Source organism: Fragaria vesca, linkage group LG5 (assembly GCF_000184155.1).
Source record: "Fragaria vesca subsp. vesca linkage group LG5, FraVesHawaii_1.0, whole genome shotgun sequence".
NCBI lineage: Eukaryota > Viridiplantae > Streptophyta > Magnoliopsida > Rosales > Rosaceae > Fragaria > Fragaria vesca.
This window is the reverse complement of record NC_020495.1, coordinates 3656516-3667986: the sequence shown is the minus strand read 5'-3', so window position 1 is coordinate 3667986 and position 11471 is coordinate 3656516. Positions and strand designations below refer to the sequence as shown.

At 37.3% G+C, this 11471-nt stretch overlaps 2 protein-coding genes across 2 annotated transcripts; both read right to left on the bottom strand.

Moving 5' to 3' along the window:
• Nucleotides 1–3083: 3083 nt before the first annotated feature.
• On the bottom strand, nucleotides 3084–6278 carry LOC101305079 (cyclin-J18-like). The gene is made up of 9 exons (XM_004300883.1): nucleotides 6138–6278; nucleotides 5923–6002; nucleotides 5731–5830; nucleotides 5533–5631; nucleotides 5385–5402; nucleotides 5223–5293; nucleotides 4988–5114; nucleotides 4801–4861; nucleotides 3084–3169 (listed from the first exon to the last, which is right to left on the bottom strand). The coding sequence occupies exons 1-9, from the start codon at nucleotides 6207–6209 to the stop codon at nucleotides 3084–3086; spliced, it is 714 nt and encodes a 237-aa protein (XP_004300931.1). The 5' UTR covers nucleotides 6210–6278.
• A 1702-nt stretch (nucleotides 6279–7980) lies between these two features.
• LOC101295228 (type I inositol 1,4,5-trisphosphate 5-phosphatase CVP2-like) lies at nucleotides 7981–10960 on the bottom strand. The gene is made up of 8 exons (XM_004298955.1): nucleotides 10709–10960; nucleotides 10399–10610; nucleotides 10144–10245; nucleotides 9699–10029; nucleotides 9392–9576; nucleotides 8779–8887; nucleotides 8537–8691; nucleotides 7981–8443 (listed from the first exon to the last, which is right to left on the bottom strand). Exons 1-8 carry the CDS (start codon nucleotides 10736–10738, stop codon nucleotides 8188–8190), a joined length of 1380 nt encoding a protein of 459 aa, XP_004299003.1. The 5' UTR covers nucleotides 10739–10960; the 3' UTR covers nucleotides 7981–8187.
• Between the last annotated feature and the right edge of the window lie 511 nt (nucleotides 10961–11471).

The window sequence follows — 11471 nt, the reverse complement described above, 5'->3', positions numbered from 1 at the left end:
GAGAGAGAGAGAGATTGCTGCTGCTGGGTAACGAAAGAAGCTGGCAAAAGTGATTAGGTCGAGCATGGTGATCGATGGTGCAAAGACAAAGACAAAGGAACTATATAACTAGCTGGCGCTGGAGGTTTGTATATCAATATACATGTCAATATATCGCGAAAGATGATGAGAATGGACCCAGCAATGTATGTGTTTTCCGATATCAATAATAACAAGTCCTTAACATATCCTAGAAAGCAAGAAGATGCTCATTCGATCCATCTAATTCTTCCACCAAAAGCTGGAAATTTCTCATTCTCAACCTATAAATTTGGTCCCTACCCTTCTTGTTTAGTAATCGATTAAGTATGTATGTTCCTCTAACACTAACTGATTACTACTGTTCTTTCCACCACTCAATCATGAATCTTGAATAAAACCACCTACCTAATCCACCTTAACCAAACTTTAGTATATTTTGAAATAACAAACTGTAACATTATCCAGGATGTAGCTACTGTACAGAATAGTAGCTAGGTGCGATCAGCAAAATAGTGAGTTTGAGTACGTACTAATGCTTGTACCACACATGATACTACGACTATGAAGTTGTGGTGTGTATATATATATATATATATATACACGATTTGTTTCACATAACCTTAGTAGTATGTGTTAGTTGATGATTTGTTGTGTTACCGATGATAAAATATGAGCCTTTAAAGTGTGAGTTTAAGATGTAATTTTTTAAATTCTAAATAATTTTTTCAAATTTATAACGATACAAATTCAGTATTCAGTCACTCACGTTGTCACAAACCTATTGAAATTAATACTTGATAGGAAAACAATTCTTTTGTCTTGTCAACACTCGAGTACTAGCCACTAAAAGAAAGTTTGTCTTTCCACAATTATCTTTAAGAAAGTAAGAATGTGATCTTTACCTAAAAAGGAATTATGTTCAATCCTACTCCAAAGTTCCAACCGGCCTGTGCTGTTCCTGGTCGAAATGAAAGAATTTTTTACCGACAGTGGGAAACAGAGAAACGAAGTTCATACATTGAGGAAAGTTACTGTAGTGCCCTAGTCCTAAATGTTAAAATAGGGTTTTGAAAACCCCAAATCTTATGGGCCTATGGCATGTGTTAATTTACCTCCTTCTCTTTGAAGGTTTAGGAATTAGGACGTCCAGCCTGTGTTGACATGGAGTTGCAAACGTGGTAATCATACTTTGAAGCTGCCTTCAGAACCCGGAAGGCCGGAAAAGAGCCTAAGATTCTTTCTTTTCTCGGGCATTTTCACCGGAAGCTCCCAAATACGAGCACCAAAAGTCCAAAACCCGAAAATCGGACCTCGTTAAGGAGGAAGGGGTAGATAATACATTGTCCAACCAGAAGCTGATGAAGACCTCTTATATATATAGTGGATATATACGAAACCTAATCTTGAAGTGGAAAGAATAAAAACAAAAATCTTGTGTGTATATCATATTGGTTGTTGGGTGGGGAATACGACTCGTTAAGTAGTTGTATAGTGTACGGTTTTGCACTAAATAGATGTGGGGTTTGGTTTGCTTGGCTTTATCAGCCGACACCATTATAACAAATGTGCCCAGTAAACAGCCTATTAGGGAGGGCACAAGAACACAAGAGAGATAATCCTACAGTTCAGATGATCCTACGTTACAATAACTTGAATCGAAGCCCTTCCTGTCGTCGAAGCTTGAACAGTTAAGCTATTTAACCAAGCAAGACACGACTCTTTTTAATATAACCATGTACACGGTGCTGATCACCTGGTCAGTCACTGACCACTAGCTGGTGGTCAGCTGCCGTCAGATCTGGCCAAACAGCTGGTGGTCAGTGACTGACCAGGTGATCAGTCCTGCCATATAGAATAGGAAACAAAGAGGCAAACAAAGTAGATGAAAGTATGGAATTTTTTTGCAGGGTTTTCCTTGCAAGTTACTCTCGGAGTCCAACTCCTTGTTTGCTTGGAAGCAGGACATGACATGTAGTATTCTTTACAGCTACGTCATGATATCCCAACCATATGTATCGTGTGCTTATAATACAAAAACATACCAACAATAGCCAAAAACATGTGTTCAACTAAGACAGAACCACAGTAAATACGAGTATAAAAGACTAGCTCACCAGACTTGACCTCCAACAGCAGCACTTAGATAGGCCCCTATATGCTGATACTCGGTTGGATTTCAGCCTTGAGGTGGTTCACTTGTTCACTTCAGCATGACTCTATGTATATACTTTGACTAAGAACTACTGACCTAGATACAACCTATCCTCAGCTTAAGGCCTTAAACCCTATGTTTTTTGATTGAAAATAGTTCAACTATCAATGATAAAAACGTTATATCGATCAATGACGATATATATTGACTCCTAGAAAGTATCCCTTTCATTTAAAATGAACTTAGCTATAGATCATGAGCTACTTTGTTGTGCTCTCTCGATTAGATCTTAGATGTAAACATAATTGTGATACTGTCATGAGCTAAATACGTGACGGTACCACAATTGTGCAAAGCGCCTTGATTTCCACGACTATTACGTCCTCTCCAGACCAACAACAATCAATGGAATTCACCAACCTTCTAATCTGTAAACCCTAAACCCCTGAACCCTAAAACTTTGTAAACATCAAGAAGGGAGATATTATAAGGAAGGTTTGTTTAAAAGGAAATATTAAACAAGGGGACAAGGCAACACAACATCAAAGTGAACACTGATCACACTCTAGTTTGGCATCTAACTCTTGTTTTCAGATGGACCCTAACAAAGTTAAAGCAAGAAAAAGGCAACTTCCCATTTGAAATCAATGGCCGTGTGTCTGGTAGAACCCACAGATCACAGAGCTTAAAAGTACTTTCTTGTGTGTTAGGATCAATGGCCCCCAAGAGCCTCTTTACATTTTTTACCCAGCTAGTTTATTTACCAGAGATATGAATAAGATCTTTATAAGTTGTAAGAGAATAATTGCATCTGAAGTAGCTTTGCATATTGTTAAGAGAGAAGACAAAACCTTTGTGTCCCATCACTTGTACCAAACACATACAAGTTGCCCTCTCCAGATTTCAGACTTCAGCAAGAAAGATGGAATACATGCTTAAGAATTTCTCCGACCATCTCCACAATATCCTCTTCTTCGCATCCGGTTACAAACTTAACTGCATACACGATGATGTATTTCAATTTAGTAAGAATGCTAATCTCTGTCAGTTCAGCACAGAATAAGTTTGGAAAGAGATATCCCAATCCCATGTTGCATCACCTGTATTGATAATCTGAAATCAGCTATCTTGCAATTTTTTTTACTTATTACTGACCGAAACACCTATATCAGAGTTTTCGCAATGCATCTACTGTTAAACACGCACATACTCGACAGGCATATATGCACACACCTACACTGATAGGGAGTGAGTAAGGGCAGTGCCGAAAACTGAAATACTGTAGCGGTATAAAACACGAAAACAATGAAAGTACAGAACCACCAAACGAGAAGGAAAGGAATCATTAAATTCAAGTAGGAACTCATGAACGGCCTAACAAACAGGCAGGTTATATGACAATGTACGAAGAGCATCTATCTTCCTTGAAAGCAAGCTAACAGATAAGAGAAAAAAGTGGGTGGAAATGGACCCCCAAGCATTTGGCCAATTGGCTATGGATGATGATCAAGATCAAAGTAACATTGTGTCTTTGGATAAGGGCCAGTACAGAGGGGCTCCAGAACATTACTCCACATTAATCATGAGGTTAAAAACTTAAAATTCTACAGTCCACTTCCTAGATCATGGCATTCACAAGTGCAGCTACCTTGTTATCGGTATAAGTGAAATATGTACAATCAAATCACTTTGTGCAAGTAGAGGTGTACAACTAGAAACAGCCAGAAAATGTACCTACCTATCAAATCAGTTTTGTTTTGAGTAGAGGTGTACGCTTAACAGCTTTTTCCTTGTAAAAACGACACTGCTGATCACAGACCCAAGTCATGCTTGGGAAAGGAATATTTTTCTCTACTTTCTGAGCTTAAGCTTCCAACTGTTCTATTGGCATCTATAGTGTTTGAAGAGCAGCAATGACACAAACATATTACCAAGAAGAAAAAAACTTAGTTGAAGTGAGGCCAAAACCTCTTAGCCTTTCTAGCAGGGAATTCAAAAGAATAACTATAAAAAGGACAGGCAGTGTTGCCTCCAATATGCAAGATTTCCTTTAAAAGAATATATTGTCATCATGGATTCTTTTTCTATGTAGCTGTAGGAATGGTAGAGAGGACCCAAAAGTCGGTTAAAACTATGTCTGAGGAAAGGACCACCAAATTGATGATCAGATATGGCTCTGATAAAGGAAGATTGCTAGAATGTGGAGAGACACTTAAGTCAGTGCACAAAGGCAGATAAACGTCAGTTTGCATCTCTCCATGCGTTTTTGGCACTAGAGTTGGGGTCCAGACCGTCCAGTAAGGTGACTCTGAGTCTCCGATCAGCAGACTGCGTCTCAGATTCTCAGTCACCTGGAAATTTCTCACTGTCCCCACCAATATTTTCTGTTCTCTATCATATGAGTGAAGAATCGCTACAATTGATCTTTCTGAGGAAAATCACTGTTCTGTCTACATATACCAACAAAGCCAGTTCCAACACATTATATTTTTCTTTCTGATTTCAAAGAGGTCATTTTCTTTAGTTTGGAACTAATATACATTCTTAAGAAGGACTAGATTTGTTAAGCTGTTCTAGCATTCACTCCCATTCAGGCACATAACAAAAGGAAAGGCATATGAGCTTACCCCAGGGAAGAACCGGGAATTCCAACTTCTGTTTGGGAACTGTAGTGACATATGAAGCAACCTGCAAAACAACAAATAGTACAGTAGAGAACATATATTAGAACTAACTGTATTTGGTTCCAACAAAGTTTAGAACATATATTACACAGCATTTGAAGAGATTAAAATTCAATGTTATCGAACATGCCAAGACTGATGCAGCGAGAAAACGAGGATTAGCATATAGCATTGTTGTCTCCTCCTTTTCATAAAGTAGATCCATGATGTCCATGCCTGCTTCAAAGTTCACTAGTACCCCAATCTTTGCCACTCCCCTGAACTCAAAACACAAGGAAGGATTCATCAGAACGAAACTAGATATCCTTGAAACAACTTAACGAAAGTGAAAAACTAACAGTAGAATGAAAATAAGGTACACTTACTTGAATTGAAATAAAAGCTCTTCAAAGTATACGAAAGCAACATTTTCGACACAGATCTCAAAATTCACTACCTTCAATAAGAAAACTAATTTGATCCCATACCCTCAGCAGTATAAAAGCGAAACAAGAAAGGAAAAAGAGCTCCAGAGCTTTCTAGATTACCTGCATTAACACCCTCTCCTACAAGAAATCAACAAATCAAAATTGTAAACCAACTGTTACCCTCTAAAGGACCTTTTACACAACTATATGTTACTGAAGAAGCTACTCAACAAAGGTTCCCTCAATTTGAAAATAGTTATTGGCTTACCGCCTCAGAATAATCTCGAATGGTAAAGTGTTGCTCATTGATACTTTTATCTCCCAATGACTTGAATATCTTCACTGACAATGCAGGAGAAGAGTGTATCTACAAAGCAGTTGCATCCATACGTAAATGCACACACATTATAGTGATTATACCGAAAAGTAAGCGAAAAATCGCAGAGGAAGAGCAACAAAACCCTACTTTGTTTGAAATCCATAGCGAAACAAGGGCAAATAGCTGCAGATTGCTCTCTCTCAAGGGCTGCAAGAGCCAGCTTCCCATGTCATTCCCCTGTTCCAACCTGATTTTACATTTACAGTTTTACAGTTACAGTGAATTCTTCTCCAAAATATTACCATAGTAAAAATTACAAAAGGTAATTCATGAAGTTACTTGGATATGAAACGCGGGTAGAATCTATGAGCGAAGATTGACAAGGCGGTGTACTTCTCGGTCGGAGAAAGTTGGAGCCGCTAAATTGAGGATTCCGATGAGAAAATGAGAAATTGAAAAATAGCGACTAAAATTAGGTCGCCGGGAAATTGAAACGAAGAGTGAAATTGGACGGTAAATTCGGACTGAAAATGAAGTAAAAAGACGAAAATGACCTCGGCGGATTGGATTAGGAAGTCGATGAGTCTTGATCGGAACGGCAGAGCCGAAGCGTCTTGTCTCTGCATCTCTGCGCTTCTGGAATTCAGGAAAGTTGAAAGCAGGATTCTCCAAATTTCGATCTTTTTTCTTTTTCTTTTTTGCGCGAGTTTTTGAAATTTGGGACATTTTATAGGCTTAAACAAACCCCCAACTCCTCAACTATTGGTTAGCCTCTCTTTGGGCTTCGAGCATCTAGTTAATGAACAGTCCATCAGATCTTCCAGAAGTCCAGCTCAATTTGTTTTTAAAAAAAATAGTGGACTGCAGTGCAGCCCAATAACTTATGTTTTCAATTATCTGACGAGAACTGAAATTTGCACTCCTAAAAATAACTCTAATAGAGTAGTCTTTTTGCTTGTGTCAAATTTGAATTTGACATATGACATGGCAGAGTCATTTAGACAAAATTTTGCTCCAATAGAGATGTCGTTCTTAACTATTATTTTATTATTTTTCAGGTTTTAGTTTGGGTAAGAAGAGAATGAGAGCAGAGAAAGGAAACGAAGGGAGAGGGAGGGAAATAATAGAATAACAAAAGACAGCAGAGGTCGACGATGTCAAATTTGATAGTATGGGGGGTTATGTTAAATCCACATGGGTCCACGTAGGATTTGATATTTCTGCTGGAGTTGGACCGGGATGTCATGGTGTTAAAAGGCACTCCCACCGGAGATGCTCTAATTTTACAATTCATAGTTCCAAACTTTGTTTTTTTTATTAAAACTTTTGTAAAAGAGACTAACACATGTTACCAAATATAAAACTAAACTAACTAAAAAGAAGAAATCACGAGTGTGAATTGCAAAACGAATGTAAATGTCAATTCTCTATTCGATACAGGAAAGAAAATTGGCCGAGAATTAAAAATATGTGTATTTCTAAATTAAAACACTATTAACAATAACATAATATTTTGAAGTTTAGTGTAGGATATTTTGTTTGTTTTCGTTTAGTTTTGTATAAATTGTCACATATACTAATGTCTGACGTCGTTTGTGCATGATAATATGATCGATCACATACATTGTGAAAATTTGAAATTTTGGTTGCAATTTGTGGTGAATATATATATTGTTTATGGTGAGGCTGGTGAGCCAGAGCTCATGTACAGTAGCTTGTCCTTTATTTTTCTAACTTAAATTTTTGTGCACCACATAAAATCGTACTGGTGGAGTTGGTATTGAGCGATAGATACAGATAACTTTTTTTTTTTTTTTTTTAGAACAACTTGTAGTATCTTTAGCTAGCTAGGGGAACAACTTGTAGTTATCAAGCATATCTTTGTATCTACCAAATATCCCACATATAAATGTAAATATCAGATTTATCGAACAAATGTGCTTTGAGCATCAAAGTGATATACCTTCTTCACTTAGCATTAGCATTTAGCAAGAAGTTAACTACACGTCTTTGATTTGTTAATTAATCCAAACGTCTCAGTCGTTTAGGGTTAATTACTTAATTATGTTCTTAATTTGTCCCCGACAAATGATCGTTAATTGTAATTTGATTCTTGCAGGGCACTAATCATTGGCAAAGTGGTGATTATAATATGGCAATGAGATTCATATGGCCGGATGGTGGTTAGCACACAACACCCTTGTTGGGAGCATATCTCATATGCTTGCAATTTAATTAGTTGATTAATTAATTTGTATCATAATATAACAAAGATAATATATACTTATTGGCAGGACAAAAGTAACAAACCGAGCTCTGTTTTTTTATAATTGCATCGAAAATGATAGAAAGGACGCCTCAGACAAGCTTTCACACACATATTTGCCAACTTCGTCACTGTACATTCATCATCGCCGTGTTAACTAAGCAACTAATAATTCCAGATATATATGAGGGTGATTTTGCACTTCTTCTCCTTCCAATATATATAGAGTTACTCTCACGCTTCATTATTTATAATGAAGCTGAGAGTAAACGAACCACAATTGAGTACCAAAATCATCCCCAGTATACATAAGCTTCTCAGAAAGAACCACCTTTGTTTTAAGTTTTGAAGCTTGATGATCTACGTTGACATAGATAACGATCGTCGGTGGAGGGTACCTGATCAAACTGACTTGAAATTTTGTCAAACCTGTCTGAAAGAAAAAAGCTCTGGTATCCTCTCATAAGCGATGGTAAAACTTCAACTTGGGCGGTAAATATTGACTTCACTGGCCTGTGATCGGACAACTTCGATTCGCCTCTGTCGTATACATGTTGCTTCAAACCAGTTCCATACCAGATTATCCGATCACACCTAAAACATCCACAAATACTAAGACCTTGATTTGATACATCACATGACACTAAATGAACTTGAATGAATTTCAGGTAAGTAAAAAAGAATTACCATGCAGGAGCACGCCTCTTTTCACCTTTTCTTGCAGGAGAAGGAGACCCATAATATGTATCAGAATCTGGAAAATATTTGTAAGTCGGGGCAAATTTGATACTCCCTTCAAGCCAGCCTTCAAATACTTGACCATCATTCAGCTCCATACTCAGCTTCATTCCCAGATCAAAATTTTACTTCAGATCTGGGTTTCATTAAAATTTATTACGAAACTAATTACTTATGTATAATATAAATACCTGATCGCTCTTCAGTAAGACCTTCCAATCTTTGCAATCCACTAATGATCGTGTGGTTGCTTCTGGAAGGGAAATTCTGTAATTCAAATCTCCCAGGAAGATCACTCGTCTGCAATATTAATATTGAACAGATATTTAATTTAGTACTGTATATATAATTCATCAGCTAGCTTAATTAATTACTAGAGTTTATATAATATATATATAAAATAAGTCAACAGATGAATTGTTTAGAAGAAAGAGACGAAGCAATGGACTGTTTAGAGGTAATAGAAACGATCAACCGTCCTTGCAGGAGGTTTATACATTAACCCAATTAACGTAATGAGTCCAATTACGACTAATTTTATATGTTTAACAACTACTTAATTATAAAACAATGCATATAGTACAAGTTTGGCTCATGACAAATTCAAAGTTGAGAAGAAACCATAATAATGTTCATCTCGATCTGTCTTATTTTCACGGTACGTAGTGAAATGAAAGAAAACAAATTATAAATTAAAAGATCATTATTGATTAATTAAGGAGAGTAATTTACTAGCTGCAGGTTACTTAATTAACTGAAAAACGAAAGAGTTTGTTACGGTTTTGAAGTTTGGTCTTAACATACTGGTGGTCCAGGATCTTTCTTGGCAAATCAAGCAAAGGACCTCTAGGGAAACTTGTTCTGTTCATGATTTCAGCTACGTTTGAGTTTCTGAGTTTCTCATCTCCTAGTCTTCCTCCTGAAGCTAGATGACAGCACACGAAGCAGAAGCTTGTTTCATGCAGTTGAAACCTAACCGACACTGAACCCTGCAAAAATATATTAGTTATTTTGAATGGAAATTCTTATATGTACAACGTGTAAATATGGGGAACATGGTCGAAGGAAATATGGGGGTTTATTATATCATTGTTAGTAATATTGTACGTACCTTATTGCCGAGGCAACCCATGATGCCACAGCCAACACATGAAACACTGGGATTTCGAATCAGAGGACGAAGATTTCTTCGAACCCAGACTGTTATTAGTATTCCCACCATTTGCTTACTTATAATACACTGGAAGTAATCGTGTGATTCTGGATTATTATTGCTGCTTTCCACAGTGGTTGAATTCCCATTTTTGTCTCTACTCTTGTCTCCCGGGTAGTTCATTTTCTTGTTCAATGTTTCTCTAATGAATGAGTTCCACTTCATGCAGATCGTACTATTCTCAGATCCCAGAACATTTGAAGCTTTAAGAGGAACAATTTCTTGAAACCTGAATGGATTTAAAATCAATGAAAACATGCATCGTGAATTCGTGATCGAGTTAATCAAACACTCTTCAAATTAATATTTTGGAATTTTGTATCAAAATTACGTGCCTACGTACCCGAAAACATATATGTCACAGGAGGTGTCATTAATCCAATCCGTCATGTTCATATCATCTCGTGGTTCAACTCCACCAACATTCCATGTACTCACAAAAACCCTTGAAGATGGAACAGAAAACCGAATTAAACTAAAAAGAATATCACGTTATTAACTAATAATAACTTGCCGGAGTTCTAGATGGCCTTACCATGCCGGCCGGCAAGCTTATATGTTTTATCTATATATGGAGTTAGTTTGGAGAAATACATACTTGTAATTGTGTGTGGCTTTGTGATCATGATTCAAAATCTTCGGAGCTGGTGTCGTCGGGCTTAAAGATAACGGTTTCTCTGGATCAAAACTCGGTGTTTCCAGGGGCAAGGTGGAGTCCTCGGAGTTGTTTGGGAAATCCGCTACAAAGTTGTTGCTTCCTAATCGCTTCTTCAGAATCTTGTTCGCTACAAGTCTAGGCCACATGATCACCTATACATATAAGAAAGCAATAATAATAAGCATATCTGCGTGTAGATTGATCGGTATGGGAGCTAAAGAGAGATCAGAAGAGATAGGGTGGTGCTCACTTCTCTTTGATTTCTTGCAGTTGCAGTCATGGAGAGGAACTGAGAACTAGTGGGATCAAATGAGGACAGATGGAGATGGAGTACTAGTACTTATGAGAAAAAGTTGGATAGAGAATGCCAAAAGAGATAAAAAGAAATTGCAGAGATAATAATTATTCATGCTGTGAGGCCATCCCTCACTGCAAGTTGAGAAAGATGGAGGATGGATCGCGGTTGGGAATTAGCTTCACTTGCTCTAAACTAGCCAAAGCGATCGACGTGGATGGTGTGTAACTGTATATATGTACATGAACGATAGAAATGCAAAATGTACTGAATCCATTCACAAAAAGAAATGGCGATCAAGTCACATTGTCTTCCAACTTGCTATATACAATTGCATATTCCATCACTATATATATTTATATAAGACCTAGCTTTGTCTCAGACTCTCAGAGAGAGAGAGAGAGGGAGGGAGAGAGATTCTGCAGGCTAGCTTGAATATTTCAATTTCTAAAAAGGCTGGTGATTTTGAAGGATGTATATATCTATCTATATATTTCATATGTTTTACATGTAGCTTAGATTGTTTATGGGCAAGTGGTCGATCGGGGTGGTCCTATCGATCTCACTATACATATTGGAAAACAGATGCGCAACAGAAAATAAACCGTGCTCGATCTGTCTGATGTGTCGACAACTTAGTGGCTACCCAAATGTTCAGAATGAAGAAAGGCATCCTTAGTTTAATACCGATCATCACACAGTGGAATTCTACTTTCTC